This window comes from Haliaeetus leucocephalus, unplaced genomic scaffold, assembly GCF_000737465.1.
Source record: "Haliaeetus leucocephalus isolate CR32 unplaced genomic scaffold, Haliaeetus_leucocephalus-4.0 Scaffold848, whole genome shotgun sequence".
NCBI lineage: Eukaryota > Metazoa > Chordata > Aves > Accipitriformes > Accipitridae > Haliaeetus > Haliaeetus leucocephalus.
In genome coordinates, this window is record NW_010973284.1 from 7429671 (window position 1) to 7446247 (window position 16577).

At 54.3% G+C, this 16577-nt stretch overlaps 2 protein-coding genes across 2 annotated transcripts in view; both read right to left on the reverse strand.

The window, feature by feature from the left end:
- LOC104841193 (forkhead box protein D1-like) overlaps positions 1-2525 on the reverse strand; it is a 6077-nt gene extending 3552 nt beyond the window's left edge. Inside the window, exons 1-2 of the mRNA XM_010582709.1 lie at positions 2349-2525; positions 529-720 (exon numbers count right to left, since the gene is read on the reverse strand). Of these exons, the coding sequence (XP_010581011.1) occupies positions 529-720; positions 2349-2525 (369 nt within the window). The remainder of the gene's footprint in view (positions 1-528; positions 721-2348) is intronic.
- Positions 2526-15591: 13066 nt separating this feature from the next.
- Positions 15592-16577, reverse strand: part of LOC104841194 (forkhead box protein E4-like) — a 50416-nt gene continuing 49430 nt past the window's right edge. Inside the window, exon 2 of the mRNA XM_010582710.1 lies at positions 15592-16572. Within this exon, the coding sequence (XP_010581012.1) occupies positions 15592-16572 (981 nt within the window). The remainder of the gene's footprint in view (positions 16573-16577) is intronic.

Sequence of the window (16577 nt, forward strand, 5' to 3'; positions counted from 1 at the left end):
GACCCCGCGGTGCTGGAGGCTCGCAGGGCCCTTTCCCGCGGGATGTGACGGCCGCCTCCCTCCGCCCGGGGGTCGCGGAGGGTCCCTTCGCCTCCCGAGGGCTGCCCACCCCCGGGGCTGGAGGCTGAGCTGCCGCCCTCCGGCAGCCTCGCCGGCGGAGACCCTCGCTCCGCCAGGGCCGAGCCCTCGGCCTCCTTGAGGGGTCGTGTGAATTTGGGGATCCCCGCTCCCCCTTCTGCACACGTTCACGTCACCGACACGTCACCGAGCCCGGAGCACCCTGCCTGGAAACCCGGGCCCCCCCCCCCCGAGGGCTCCCACGGGCCCCCACCCGCGGAAGGGATGCTGCCGCCCGGCAGGTGCGGGGCGGCAGGAGGGGACGAACGCTCAGCCAAGCCTCCCCCCCACCCGAGAAATACCCAAAGCGAAGGCTGTGCGTGTCCGCGGCGTGCTGGGAGAACACCCGAGTCCCCCATCCCCGGCGGACGGGGCTGGCCCGGTCGGGTACCACTTTCCGAGGTGGCCCACTCGCGGCCCGGCCAGGCCCCAGGCACCTTCCAGGACGAGGAATCTCCTCCGGCCTCGGGATCTCCCGTCCGCCGCTCTCCTGCCATCGCTCCCCCCACGAGGCGCAGCGTTCCCCGACGGCTGGCAGGGAGGAGGCGGTGGGCGGCGGACACCCACCTTGCCGCGGCTGCAGCCGAAGCGGGAGGATTTTCCCTGTAAGCAGAGACACCCCAGCCACCCCCCCGGGGAGCCACGGCGGTGTCCCCGCGGGTGGCAGAGCCCCGTTCCCCCGCCTGCGGTCGCCCCTTCCCAAAGCAAGGCCGGGGCGGCCACCCCGGCGCAGGGTGGGGGACACGGACACGGCCGCGGCCGCCCACCCCACGTCCCGTGGGTGGCTGTGGCAGCCCGTTGTCCCTGTCTCTGCCTCGGATACACCGAACCACGCTCGTAGGTGTTCCCCCTCCCCGTTCCTTAGAGGTTCTGCAAACGCGTAGCCGCTTTCCCGGGGGAAGATGCCTGGGGAGGGAGGAAGGGGATGGTTTCCTCCAAGGGGGTGCCAGGGGGACATCTCCCCCCCCTCCCCTCCCCAGAGCCGCGTTCAGCAGTGTGAGAATCCGCGGTGATGAATTGCCAGTCGCTGCCGTTAACAGGTGCGAGCATTTGGTGATAAAATCTCCAGCACTAATACCGGGGAGCCGGGCCAAACAGCTGCGCGGCCCCGCTTCCAAATGCCGGTCACAATTACTCAAGCCCTAACGACTCGGTGCACAGGCTCGGGGGGACCCCGAAGAGCGGGCAGGAGCGGGCAGATTCGGCCGCACATCTCCACTTGAAGCAGCTATGGCAGAGCCGGGGCTTCTCCGCGGACTCCGTCGCATCCTCCTCCCTCGCTGCCAGCGCTGCGATCGGGGAGGATTTCTCGACCGGAGGGGAAAAGAGATGAATAACTGTGCTGAGAGTTGCTCGGGGAGGTGGGAAGTCTGTCCCGCAGGCGTGTGTCAGGGCTGGGTGATCTTTCCCGAGCTCTTTCACTTTTATGCTCCTCCGATGCTGATAACCTGGCGTTTGCAACACATACGCATACATCTCCCTCTCATGGGTGTGTATATATATATTCAGCTGTATATATTTGTATTTATATTCATATATAATTTTTCTTATATATTTTTTCTTTTATATCTATATATGTTTTTTCTTATATATATATGTTTTTTCTTATATATATATTATTAGCTAACAGGGAGAAATGCTTCCGAGATGCCGCATCTTTCCTACCGACTTTGTTCAAACTCTCCGTTCATCAGCCCCGCGGAAAGACGATGGGAAGAACAAATGGACGAGAGCGGGGAGGGAAAAGACCCGAACCGCTTTCCATTTTTTATTAAGTAAAATAATAGTTATGCCTCCCCTACATAAACGAAAGTGTCATAAAAAATTCCGAAGCAGCTGCCAGAGATTTCGACCACACACACAACGGGGCGATTGAATTTCCACTTGGTGCATTTCATGGCAGCGAGGAACCGCCGGGAGCTGCGCCTTGTGCCTCTGCAGGGCGGCGAAAGGGGAGGGCCGGGGGGGGGACGACGACGACGACACAGAAAAATGATGCTCTGCCAGCGGCCGGGGGCAGCGGGCACGACCCGGGGGATGCCCCGCCGCCCCCCGCGCCCCTCCGCGGCGCTCGGTCGCAGGGCGGCCGGCTCCCCATCGCCCTGCCTTGGAGGTTGGCCCCGCACGGCTCGAAGGGAAACAGATGTGGGTGTCTGCTGCCCGGATCAGCCCCCCCCCCCACCCCCCCGGGCTGCCGGCTTTCCCCCTGCCTGGAAGGGTGGGCAACCCACGGAGGGGGGGAGGTCCCGGCAAGTTGGGGCTCGGGTGGAGCCCTTTGCCGCTGTGCTCGTGGGCATCGGCACCCCGATGAGCCCGAAAATGGGGGGGGGGGAGAAGGGTCGATCCGAGGCGGCTATTGATGGGATGCGGCCGGTGCCCTGTCCCGCTCCCGCCTGGACCTTCAGCATCGCGGGTCCAGAGCCGCCGCAACTCGAGAAATAGCACGTCCCGATCAGCCACCATCGACGCTATTTCTGCCTGTTTCAAGGCAAAATATCGTCCTCGTTAAAGTCGGGAAAGACCCAAAAGGAAACGACAGTGAATGAGCCCCGGTCCCTCCATCCGCCAGCGGCTCCTCTTCGCCCTCGAGTCGGTATTAGCCTCGGCTTTGCCACGCAAGATCGGCTGCAGGAACAAATCAAAACGAGAAAAAGTACCTGAACTACACCCGTCCCGAAATGATTTAGAAAAGGGAAACCCTGAACTGAAACAAACCAGATGCTCGGATCCCAGACACGTATATACACACAGACACACGCTCCCGGCCGTGCGTCCACACGCGGAGCGAAGGGTGAGTTTTGATCACGGGTTTGTACGCCGGGGTAAGAAATGATGCGGTCTCCCGAAAGAGAAACCCTATCGATCTACCCGAAAAGATTGCCTTGTCATCGTCCCACTGTTCCGAGCCGTGCAGGGCTGGGAGGGAAGCATTTTTCCTTGGGCAGATTTTTAATTTTTCTGCTCTCCTTCCTCTCTCAAGTGTTTCATTACGGACAGCCTCCCTTCTCATCTCCCGGTTTAAACCGACTCTGCTTTACATTTCACGTTAAATTGCTGTATCAAACGTGCGTGGGGCTGAGAGCTGGCTGGATGCGGAGAGTCTCCAAAAAGTCTCAAGTTAGGGGGAAAAAAAAAAAAAAAAAAAGGCCATCAGCCCATCAGGATTTGGGGTTTTTTTCTCCTTTAAATTGACTTTCACTGTCTGCCCCGCCTGTCTTAATGAGGCGTTTGGTCCAGGCGTGTTGGGTCGGCGTTTCGATGCCCTGCAGACCGCTTTAGCAGGTGGATCTCCCCGGCCGAAGTGTGTCCCCCCCCGGGGCTCCCGGTGCCCCCACCCGGGCAGCACCCTGGGAGCGGGTCGGAGCCCCTGCGAGCTGCAAAACGACAAAACCGACCAGGCACAATTTTTTCCCACGGGGAAAAGCTCGTTCCCTGCCTGGCCGCCGGGACCGTTATTTGCCGGGGGGGGGAGATTTAGGGGAGGGCAGGGAGACCAACCCCGGAGTACTGCGGGGTGCGATCGCTGCTCCCACCCTGCCACTGGCCGTGTCCCTGCCTCAAGGGGCCGGTCGTGGCCGGAGCATCCCCCGGCGCTGGGGTTTACCGGGGGGCAAAGCCCGGGGAAGGGCAGCATCGGGCCCTGCAGCGTTCCCGTGCGCTGCCTTGGGCAGTGCGGGGTGGAGGGGGGGGCTTCAGCGCCAGCCCAGCCGACGTTGCTCCCAGATCCTTCCAGATGATCTGTTGGTTTTGCAATACATAATCGTTCTTGTTTCCTCTGCTGAGCAGCATCTAAATTCGTTTATTCTGATGAGAACTGCATCTACAAGTCCCCCAAGGCTCAGTGATGGATTTTTCTGTATTACCTCGTTATCAAGCTTGGCTGACCTCTAACTTCTCTGAAAACATGAACAAGACAGACCTGCTGCTGCCTGGGCTGCCCCAGGGGGCTCTTTTTCCACTTATGTGATTTCCTTTGATATTATTTCTCTTCTTTCCATATCCAAGGCTCAGACCTTCAGTGCTCCCTGCAGTTCAACCTTTTTTCCAGCCCCGTACCGCCCGCTCCCAGCTTGCAAAGATCCGTGTGCAGCCTGCACACCAAGAGCTCCCAGCACAGGGAGGAAAGCGGGAATGGTGGTGCCAGATAGTGCGAGATGTGTGAAATTCCCAGTTTGGAAGCCACTGGAGCCAAGTCCCTATATCCATCCCTGCAGCGCTTGGATGTTGGACAGCTCGGTTTTGTTGACTTGCATTTTCAAATGCAGGTGTCTCAAAATCCATACCAAAAAAGGCCTGGATTTCAAGGGAGGCTTTTCCCAGGCACCCCATGTGCAGGGCTGAACCCCCGTGAACCTCTGGAGAGTAAGTCTCCCTGTCTTTCCTGCTGTTCAGATGAGTGGGAAAACCCCCCCCCCCCCCCCCCCTATTTATTTAGGTGCTGTGATCTGACTTTAGGACCATGGGTTTGGACTTGCAGTTCGAAAACTTTGTCTGCTGCTCTCTATTCATAACTGATCCCATCCCACATGGATTTGAAGGCCACCAGGCAAGCTCATAGGCAGCTTAACACTCAACTGATTAACTCTGGCTTCATATAAGCTTTTTTTTTTCATACTGTTCTTCAGCAATCTGACATGAAAAGAGATGGATACACACACACTTACATGACTCAGAGAAACGCAGTGATTTCAAGCCATAAACCACCAGGTGCACTTTTGAGACTCACCAAAGCCAGCTCTCCTGGTTGCCATAAAAAACACATTAGCCAAAGGCCGATGCATGTGGAAGGCAATTATGCTCTGGCACATGGCAACGTGTAGAGAACAGCCTGGTAACTGTGCCTACCACACAAGGAAAAATATCCCTGTGAAAACAAGCCTGCTAAATCACTTCATTCTTCCCTGAATCCCCTGAAAATAAAATAGAGGATTTTTTGGGAAGAGGGGTATATATGTGGGAGGGAATCAGATTTTCCAAAAGTGGGTGCACCAGTGCAAGAACCAAAATAAATGGCCAGATTCACAAGGATGTAGAAACTCGTGATGAAGTTTCCGAGTCCAGGTTTTCTATGTTAGCATCTGATCATGCCAAATGTGCCCAGGAAATTCCCGCTGCTGAGTTCTCTGCGTTCAACGGTCCAGCAGCCCGAGTGCCCACCTCACCCACTAAGTTTGCAAAAGTCCACTTCTGCCAGAAATGCCAGCCAAGAACCCTCATTTTGGGGGCCAGCAGCAATACAAAGAGAGGACCTTCAAAGGAGGAAATTACAGAGAAGGTGGAAAATTACTGGAATATAGTTTGATTGGGACAAAAAGTGTTTGACTCCTTTTAATTTTCTTCTGCATGTAGTAAATGGCTGGGGATAGGAGTCTTTGCATCTGGAAGTATCCAGCAATCTCCAGCTGGGGATCAGGTTGGGATGAATCTGCTGTAACCTTGTGAAAAATCAGCCCTGCACAAACATGCTGATATCTACAGATCAGCCATGCAAACAGGTTTGTAGATATATTTTCCTCTTGACCTCATATAAGACCATGCTTCAGTCAGCTGGAGGCTGTGATGTTGCTACTGCACAGGAATATGATGCAGGGCTCCTTTTCTCTGTTCCCATCTTGGGAAGGAGCCAAATAAACACAGTGAAGAAGTTTGCAACCTGAAATGGGGGGGTTGTGTGGAGTGGTGTGTGAAGTATCTCATGAATGCAGAGAAGCAAAGGCAGAGCCAAACCCCTTAACCCTAGTGAAGGACAGCCAGGTAGAAAAAAACTACCAAACCAGGCATCACTGTAATAGTCTGGGGCTGAATCTAGACAGAAGGGTGAATCTCAGCTCCACTGCCCCACCAGCGTATGGCTGTGGATGCCAGTTCCTCCATCGCATCTCCACCAGGTCACAGCTTCACCCCACAGCCCGGCTCCGGCACTTCCACACCCCAGCAGCATCTTCCTTCAGGTCCAGGACCCAAAGCTAATCTCCGCTTTGCACCCTGGAACACACAGCCCCTGGCACATCCCAGGCAGACTTTGTGGCAGCATCAATGTGGCTTCAAGGGACAGTTCTCCATCTCTATAAAATAGGTGCTCTGCAGTGCACAGTAGGTAAAAGGAACACACAAGAAACCCATGCCCAGCATCTCCAGACCTGTGTGAACTTCTCCTGCCCCCTTCTTCAAGCCACCAGAAGAAATTGCTGCCCCGAGCTGCACAGAGGCAAGAGGGAAAGCCTGTCAGCATGCAGATTAAAATTAATCCAGCCACTCTGGGGGTGTTGAAGCTCCACGTATGCACCCCCTACCCCTTCTTTCACTTACTGCAGGTGAGCCTCTGCTTATTCTTGCTGGGAAGAGGAAGCTGCATCGCTCAGATGGAAGAAACGACACTGAGGGCTGCTGAAGGAAAGGCTGATGTTTCACATCTGGCTTTACGTTACTTGAAAAGACCTGATTTCTGCAGGATGGATACCAGCATCGCCCAGCTAACCCGATCCCACCAATGCTCATTATGAAATGCCTTTTTCTTATTACCAGTTTCCAGGCTTCTACATAGTCTAGATGTTGAGCATTAAAACTGTGTTATAAGAGGGCATGAGGCATTGGGATAAGTTCTCTGCTCCCTGAAAATACATCACTGGGGTCTGCAGGGGAAGCAGGCTGGTGGGGCTTCCCTCCCAGCGCAGAGATAAGCGTGCCATCTAGAGGAAATCCCCTTTATTACCAGGACTGGCAGCTGAAAATTATCCAATAAAGCATAATTAACCTCTGGCTTCAGAGAAAATCCTCCATCCGTGCCCTGCTGCACAGGCATGTCGCAGTGGGCTGGCAATGTGCCACAGCATCAGGGCAGCTCGAGAAGGTCCCGAGCTCTTGAGGGCCATCCCAGCCCACGCTGGCACACGCTGGCCTGTCCTTTCCCCATAGGGACTGTCAGCTGCCCAGCCCCGCAGGATGGGTATTTGGATGTAAAGGAGGAGAAGGCAATGTGGGTCTTTCCATAGCACATGCTCTCTACCATGTCTGTCTCTGAGAAAGGTAAGGAGGCTGCACGTATCTCAAGGTAAGGCGGCTGTATATCTCATATAATGCCCTCCAGTGGCTGTGAGCAGCAGTCCTGGCCCTGTGGGTGCCAACGCCTGAGCAGTGGCAGGGTCACCTGGTCCACCAGCAGCTCCCACCCTGGAGCACAGCCCTGCAGAGCCCCCGGGGGGGGCTGATACGGGTGTGCAGGGTACAGCCCAGTAGAGGGGCTGGGGGCTGGCCTCCCACGGGGCACATCCACACGTCCACTCGTTATTCCTAAGGAAAAATCTCCTTCATGGCTAACTTCCCAGGCTGGACTGCTCTCATACACTGCTGCTGTCATCACGGGCACCCTCATCCAAACCTTCAGGCACGGTTGCAGGTCTGGGACATGTGAAGTGGGAGCACGTGGGACAGCAGGTACCACAGGTCTCACACACTCCTGTGGTTAGAGTTCGCCCACAGCATCCATATCCCACACCCTCCACTTTTTCTCTTCCTACCACTACCAGTGAATAGCACATCCACAGTCACCAGCACAAGGCTGTTGTCCCACTAATAAAACCAAACCCTTCCAGCCCTAAAGATAATTGAAAAACAGTGGCCTAGGTCCAAGCAGAGAGACAAGTGCTACTGCCCAGCAGGTAGCTGTCTTGTAAAAATGGGAAGCCTTGCAAAAGAAAGCTTCAGAGATGGAGAAAGAGCAGGGAAGATCTCACGTGAGAGAAACCTTATTCTGCAGAAAAAGCAGGTGCATGCTTAAGTGAAGAATATTTGGAGAGGAGCTGCTATTGCCTTGATTTGCTCATATTCTGCAGGATTTTTTTTTTTTCACTTTTTTAAAATGAAGATTATTACCGCTTTTTCCACCATCTCAGAAGCTCCCCAAGATGCTGCTCTCTGGTGCTCCCAAGCCAGGCTGAACCCCAGCAACACCCACAGCACCTTTTTCTCTTAACAGTGACCCTGTTTCCATTTTCCACCCTCCTCGCCTTCTTCTCCCCCCCCACTCAATTCCTAACCCATGTCTTGGAGATGCTGCTCTCGTCACCAGCACAGTTGTTGTTCTCCCTGCTCCATGGCAGGGAGGGAAGCGTGGATGTCCCCACAGCTCATCGCAGGCGCTCGCCACTCACGTGGAGCGAAGGGCTTCGCGGCATCGCCCTAGGAGCTTGTGTGCTTTATAGGTCTCTTATTTCCTGTCATTACCAAGAAGAGCCTAGCTGTAATAAAAATCTGGGCTCCGATCCTACAAACACTTATGCCTGAGCTTAACTCTAAGCACGTGAGCCGTCAAAGGGGACTATTCATGTGCTTAAAATTTAAGCATGTGCTTAAGCGTCTGTAGGCCTGGAGTCTGTCAGTGCAGGGATTTGTGCCTTAAGCCCATATTCTGGGTCATTATCCTTTTCATGTCTTCTCTGGCATCTCAGAAGATGCTTCAAAGGGGAATTTTCAAGTTCTTCAATAAACTTTGCCTTCCCGAGCAGCCTGGATTCTTGCCTATTCTATGGGGCAATTCTCCTCTGTTGTCTCCCCTCCCCCTGTTAGCGATAATCCTGTGCTATTTCATGCTTGGCCAGACAATTAAGCCCTCTTGCTGCTTGGCTCTGTCTTTGTTATGTATAATTGTTCCAAATAATTAGCCACTATTGCACGCTATTCTGAAACTACTTTGTATTGCAATTATACTTAGAGGGTGAGCATCAGCTCGGGGAGAATCCAAGCAGCAGACAGCCTGGAAAGAAAGGGCTCCGAGCCGGGGGAAGATGGATAGGCGCTTAAACCAACACTGCGGAAAACATAACAATAAGTAACCAGCGAGGAGTAAATGTTCCTCGGAGAGGGTCTGCGGCTGGTGGGGTCTGGGCAGGAGAGCTGAGGGTGGGCTGCAGGGTCTTGGCCAGGGTGTCACCTGGCTGCCACCTCGTGGGTGCTGGCTACGGTGCAGAAGGCAAAACCATACTCCACTTCCATCACTTCCACAGTGACTTGAAGGGAGCGCCTTGGCCAAGAGGCCGGTTTTGCCATCGCCATACAATGTAGGGAACGCGTAGCTGTGCTGGGATGCGTTTGGGGTCTGGCAGGAATATGTTCCCTAACCGTGTCTTTGGGAGGGCAAAACTTATCATTTCTTGAGGGTAAAGACTCCAAACGGTGAGATCGGTTCAGCAGCCTCCTGTTTTCCCGCTGGCAAACACAGCTCTGCTGTGGACGAGTGCTGGATGGGATGCTCAGAGGAGTTACAGCTCCATGTGAAGCATCTTTTTTGAAACTGAAAATAATGTGGCACAGCAGAGCCCCCTTAGCATTGCTTGGTCTCTTGTCTTTCAAGCAGGGAACATCTGAAAAGGATATAACCAAGACCTAGGTTAGCCTGACCTGCACTGGTGAATTAATTCCTCTGCTGCTCTGAGCAAAGAGCCAGGACGGCCAGTGACAGTGCGCTTGGACAATTTCGTGCTTTTTGAGATCCATTTTCTCCAGCCAGCCGAGGCCGCTTGAAGCCTCCTGAAAATGGATCTACGGGCTGGGTTTGGTTTCCAACACCTGGTTAGCAGAAGGAGTTTTAAAACCGAGTGGAGATGTCTGTGGTGCAGATGGAAAGCAGGCAAAATGTCTGAAACAGTTGGGCCTATTCTCTCCAGACATCGTACACTCCTTCCTTTGACTCAGCAGAGTCGATGCAAATGGAAAATGAACTTGTCCCAGGCGCGTATGTAACTGGCTCAGGTGCATCCCTCCTCCACGCGGCAGCCCGAGGTGCCACGAGCCAGGGCTGCTTGTTGGCATTGGGATGGCACAGTTGTTTCCATAAGTGCATAAACCCAACTGTTGCCGTGTAACCACTTCAGCAGTCCCAGTAGAAAAACTGTGAAGTGAATGGACCTTGGATGCTCTCCCAAGTGCTTGTAGGTATTAGGCTGCCAACGGTCGGGCTCTGCGGCTTTGCTGCCTACCCGCAGCCTCGCTTTTCGGGTGCTGTAAGAGCCAGGGCAGCCCCCAGCTCTGCCGTTCACACACACCGCGTCGCACATTCCAAACAGAAAGACAGGCTGCCAAGGAGGCTGGCTGCTGCGGACAAGTGCTCCTTCATCACTGCCCCCTCACCTTCCATCAAGAGCCCAGATTCTCGCTGTGCTTCCACTTGTTTCCCTATTTTTCACTCTAGGGAGAGGAGCTGCAGGGGGACAGCCAGCGTCACCCAGGCCTGTATCCTGTCCCCAGCAATGGCCTGGAGCGGATGCCTCGGAAAAGCGTAAAAGAGGGTACAGCCAGGGAAATCTGAAATCTTCCCAGAGTCAGTAATTGGTGTCTTAGGGATTTCCCAGCCTGGAGGTTGCACCCAGCCCACTGTGTTTAATACCGACCCTCCCTGGACGAGCCCGGCCCCGTCCTCATCCTGACCGTACCCCAAACCTCCACGATGTCCTGCCCTTCCCCACGCAGCCGTGAACGGGACAGACCCCAAAGGCCGGGATGCTGCCGGTACATGCTGAGCACCCCCACACCCCCCCAGCCCCCCCCCCCCCAGGTCCCCACGCCCGTGGCGGGGGCCGGGAGCGGCTTCCCAGGGCTTTCCACTGGAGGTCAGTGTTGGCCTGAGCACGGCGGCTGTCACCCTGGGCCACCTCGCCCCTGTCACCCCCTCGCCCCCCTCCCCCCCCGCCGGGGAGTTACACGCGTGGGGTAAAGCGGCGGGGGGTAGCGTTGCTCTGGTCCTGTTCAAAATCAGCCGCTGCATCACCCTGTCCTGGTTTTGGCTGGGATAGGGTTAATTGTCTTCCTAGTAGCTGGTATAGTGCTGTGGTTTGGGTTCAGTATGAGAATAATGTTGATAACACACGGATGTTTTCAGTTGTTGCTAAGTCGTGTTTAGACTAAGTCAAGGATTTTTCAGCTTCTGGTGCCCAGCCAGCAAGAAGGCTGGAGGGGCATAAGAAGTTGGGAGGGGACACAGCCAGGGCACCTGATCCAAACTGGCCAAAGGGGTATTCCAGACCATGGGACGTCATGCCCAGTATATAAACTGGGGGGAGTTGGCCGGGGTGGGGGTGAATCGCTGCTCAGGGACTAACTGGGCATCGGTCGGCGAATGGTGAGCAATTGCACTGTGCATCATTTGTTTTGTATATTCCAATCCTTTTATTATTATTATTGTCATATTATTATTATCATCATCATCATCATTATTTTCTTCCTTTCTGTCCTATTAAACTGTCTTTATCTCAACCCATGAGTTTTACTTTTTTTTTTCAATTCTCTCCCCCATCCCACTGGGTGGGGGGAGTGAGCAAGCGGCTATGCGGTGCTTAGTTGCTGGCTGGGATTAAAGCAGGACACACCCACTCCTGCCAGAATAAGAAGGACCCAAATGTAAAGGACCCAAATATAACGTAGCAGAGGCGGTGACAGACCCCCGATACCCCAAGATGTAGCTCAGAGCTTGGGCAGTGCTGACTCCCAGACACTAATTTGTTAAAAACTCATTATCACCTGGCAAAGCCAATCTCAGCTGGTCCCACTGTACCCACTGCCCATCTCCCCACCACCGGCTGACTTTATCAACTCAATCTTGACCTCAAAGAGACATCGCTGACTTGTCTTCAAGCTCAGTATTTGCAAAGGGCAAAGCATTGCATAGAATAAAAGCTAGTTATGGTATAAAATTTCCAACACTGGGACTGCCAGTGGGCAGCTGGCAGCATCCAGACAAAATTTAACACTACCAGAGGGACCAACAAGTTTTCAGGAAATGTGCTTTGACTAAAATTTCATCTAATGCTGTGTTTGTTTGCAACCAGATGGAAAACACTATTTATAACTTGGCAATATCAGCTGGAAAGAGCATTTCTTATTGCTTGTTTAAACCCGTGGGGAAGCTGTGGGAAGGTGGTACAAGCATGAAACACGCAGAACGCTGTTGTACGCAGACAGACATGGTGGCTCGGTTGGTCCTCCCTGAACAGCCAGTATTTCCCAGAGGAAAACAAGCATCTTTTCAAAGTGGCAGGTCATTTTGGTTATTTGTTTCTGAATGTGCAGCCTGAGAGATCTGAATTCAGCCCGATTTGCAAAGGGCCATTCCCTAAGAAGTCAGACTGTCTTGGCAATAGCCCAGATCGCCAGCCAAATCTCTTTGGTGCTTGGGATCAACTCCAACCCCCCGCTGCATCTAGCGGGCTCGAGACGGGGCTCTCCCCACCGTGGGATGTCCAGAGGACCTCCTGCCATCACCCTGAAGGATGACGTTCATTCCACAATATCGGCAAGCAAAGAAAGTTTTGCCTCTGGCTTTTGTGTGAGCAAGATCGAGATAGTTATGACTGTCATTGCTTAATATTCCCTAAACTCCCTAAATAAAGAGGGGAGGATTTCAAAGGAGATTTGGTTTCACAACTGAAATCTGGGTGATAATTACTCCTGTTTCATTCAAATCCCTCTTATTCACTAAACAGGGACATCGAACAGACACTAAAACAGATGAAGGGCTCGGGTATAAACTTTACAAAGCTTAAAACTACTCTGTCCCAGCAAGGCTCATGCTTTACATGACACTTTAATCCTACTCATTTGCTAGATTCACCCTAACTGTAAACAAAGCTTTGAAATGAAAGCTTAAAAGCCTGGTTGGGATACATTAAGTTAACCAAGAAGACACTCTTAAGGCATTAGTTTAATGACAATCACAATACAAGTTGCCAGAGGTTTGTGCATGTAAGGATTAATATCTACAGGAAAAAGAAGAAAAGGGGTCTGTTCCCCACACTTTCCAGCTTGTTTGGCAGCATAAGACCTGCGGTGAGGGTGGTTTATTGCCACTTGCAGGGGGCTCTGGGCTAGGGCTGTCTGGCAGACGGGGAGATACGGTGCCCTGGGAAGATGTGCAACCCAATGATGCACACCAGGCTTTGTCCCGACACACCGGGATAGGGTCGTCCACTCTCCCCAAGCGAAGTTTTTGGGAATCCAGCCCACTGCAGTGACTCTTGCTTCATGCCAGAGCTCCCTTGGCTGAAGAGACCCCTCTTGCACAGGCACAGGGGTAGGATGGGTCTCCTGCAGACCCCCCCCCAGATCTGGAGCTGGGTGCTGCTCTCCAGAGAGCTCCGTGGCAGGAGGGTACAGGCGGCTGGGGGACAGAAACAAGCCACAGCGCAGCCCTTCAGACACCCTGAGCCTCCCTGGCTCCACCAGTACTTAACACCCAGAGATGCCAGGAACTTGGAAAGCCCTTTCTGACACTGGCTCTCCACTCCTGCAGGGCTCCAGGGTGACTGGGGAGGAGCAGGCTCAGCCTGGTCTGAGATATCTCAGCTCAGCCACCTCTTCCCAGCGCATCCCGCCCAGGCAGAACCACAGCATCTCTGCCCCCCCCCCCACTGGTTTCCTTTCATGCCAGTACTTGGTTGTCCCCTGCTTCAGCAACCCTCCTGCTCACGGTGCCAACCCAGCAGAGTCCCAGCCTGCCACCCAGCAGCACTGGAGGGAAACCAGCAGGCCCAGTGCTTTGAGCACGTATCTGGCTCTGACTCCCTGGATACTTAGGCAAGACTTCAAAAGTGCTTTTGTTTGCAAAACATTGCAGGGTCAGGCCCTGAGAATGAACGTGAGCTATGACAAGTGTCCTTTCTACTGACTGTCCTTGCAAGCAGTTATTTCAGCATCCCTCCAGTCCATCTATACAGACAGTATGTTACGGACAGGAATGGCGCTTTGCAAACTTTCATTAGATAGAAGATCTCTGTCTATAGGTATCTTCTGTAGAGAGCCAAAGTATTTTAAGGGATAAGTTTTTTTACAATGCCTTTCTGAGCAGGGCTGTCACTAAGGGAAAAGCACAGAAGCTGCTGCTGGGACCAGTGTGAAAGCTGGGAAGGTGAAGCTGGAGGGACCAGAGACAAGACTCAGAGCCCAGCGTCTCAGCCGAAGGCAGCAGACCAGAGCTCTGCCAGTTTTTAGAGACAGATGAAGCCCCAATTTTAAGGAAGCCAAGAGGAAAAAAGCATTTTCTTCCCTCCCCTCATACTAACTCCACTCTCAGTTTCTACAGAGCACATGCCATAAAAGAATGAAAAGCCATGAGCTCCTAAGCTGTGGGCAAAAGCTGACTCCTTGCGTACCTGCCTGTAGACCCAGCTTTTGGTCATGACCAGCAGCCAGGGAATGAGATGCTTAACTGACATCCAACTCCTCCTTAAGCAGGAGGAAGGTGCAATAGGGACTACGAGAAACTGCTCTGCTTCAGAGGACACCCTTGAAAAACAGGAGAGAAATCCTAGCTTTTCACTTTTACCCAGAGGATGTTTAAGTTAAAAAAAGCTAAATGCAGGGATGGGGAATTCTGCCTTCAAAGCTGGCAAGACAGTCTGGCTGGCAGTCCTGTAAATTACGAGCAGCAGCCTGGCTAGTGAACAGGTTGGAATTTTAATTGATTTTGTTGCTAGGAAGGAAAGCTCCGATTTCCTAATTTGATGTGCTAAATCAGAGTTTCACCTGCAAGGGATTCCTCGGAGGGAAGACACGTTCCCTGCTATGCAAATAAAACCCATCAAGTCCAGTAAGACCTGCGTGGGCAAACCTTGCAGGTGACAGAGAGCTTATTGCAGTCTTCGCATGGCTTGGCAGTGGTTAGTTACCATTCGCTTTTTAAAAAATTGTAATAAAATAGACAGCTTTAGAAAGTGTCACTAAAAATGTTAGACATGGCAGTGTCGCAACAGCAGCATGAGTCTGTCTCCCACCGGTTACAAGACTGGTAATTTCCTCTCGCCAAGGTCCGGCCAGAGCCAGAGGAACAGCAGCACTAGACATGTTGGAAGGAAAAGCTTTATTTTAAAAAAGTCCTTTCTAACAATAAAAGTTACTTTTAAAAATAGTAAAAAGAAGTAGTCAGGGTGTGGGTTTTTTTTTCTACAGGGGAAGGAAATGATAAACATCTTAAATATTCATTTAAAATCCAGTGAATTGGTTTAGTGGTGTTTTGTTGATAACTTTCATTCCAGTTACACAGGAGGCACTCAGGGAAGAGAGGAGAAAGCCCATTTGTGAGACAGTTCCTGCACGTTACACCACACACCCACCTCCTGGGTGTGCTCCTCCTCACCCCGGGGGTCCCCCGAGGGTGCCCTGGGGTGCCCTGCCACAGACAGCATCCCTGGGGTCGGGCTGTGCAGAGGGGACACCCCCTGGGCACAGGGAGCCCTGCCTGGCAGATGCAGCCAAAAAGCGCCTTTTCCGGGAGGGAATGGGGCAGAAAATTACATCGCCTTGCCTCCAGTTAAAAATAAGCCGAGAAAGAGAAGAGCTACGTCCCCCCGCAGCTGTGTGTCCGCACGCGGCCGGAGGCCGGGGACCCCCGACTCCAGCCCAGCCGATCCCCACAGCGGGGAGAAGTCCGCGTGTCCAGAGATGCTCATGGGAGCTTGGGGACGTCCAGCCAAACCCTCCCAAACCCCATCACATGTACCGCTCGAGGCCAGGGAAATTGGGCTGCCTCATGTAGGTGTTGCTGGAGCCGAACTGGCCGAGCGGCGACGCGGAGAGCCCCAGGAGCTGCTCGCCGTGCTCGGCGCAGGCGGGGGGCCGCATGGCCGGCAGAGCCAGTCTGTTGGGAGCCCCGTAGAGCTGCGGGCTGCCGGGAGAGTAGCTGCCCTGTGCCACGGGCAGGTGGGGCGGCGAAGCGGCGTAGGGGTAAGCCAGGGTGTTGGGGCCGGCCCGGCCCAACAAGCCGGGGCTGACGGGCTGAGCCTGGAAGCAGGGAGGCTCGGAGGTGCCGGCGGAGCAAGCGGGAGCCAGCTCAGCTCCGGGCAAGCCCAGCGACGGGTGGCCCAACTCGGCGGGCGGCGAGGGCTGCAGGGCCTGCTGCCCGCTGATGAGGCTGTCGATGCTGAACATCCTGGGATGCTGCGCCGGCGGTGCTGCCCCGGCCGCGTAGGGGTGGAAGACGGCGCCGGAGAGCTGGGGGCCGTAGCCGGGCGAGCAGAGGGCGTTGGGGTAGGGGGCTGTCGGTGCCGCGGGGCGGCCGGCGGGCGGGGGCGTGAAGGCGCTGGAGTTTTGCATGTAGCCGGGGTAGGTGGTGATGTCGGTGCGCTTGAAGCGCTTCCTCCGGCGCAGGAAGCTCCCGTTGTCGAACATGTCCTCGGCGGCCGGGTCCAGCGTCCAGTAGTTGCCCTTGCCGGGATGGCCGGGTTCCCGGGGGATCTTGACGAAGCAGTCGTTGAGGGTGAGGTTGTGGCGGATGCTGTTCTGCCACTTCTTGGGGTTCTCCCGGTAGAAAGGGAAGCGCTCGGTGATGAACTTGTAGATGCCCCCCAAGGTGAGCTTCCTCTCGGCGGCGTTGGCGATGGCCATGGCGATGAGGGCGATGTAAGAGTAGGGGGGTTTGCCCCGCTGCACCGGCCGCTTCCTCCGGCGACCCCCGGCGGGGGGCGGCTGTTCCTCGG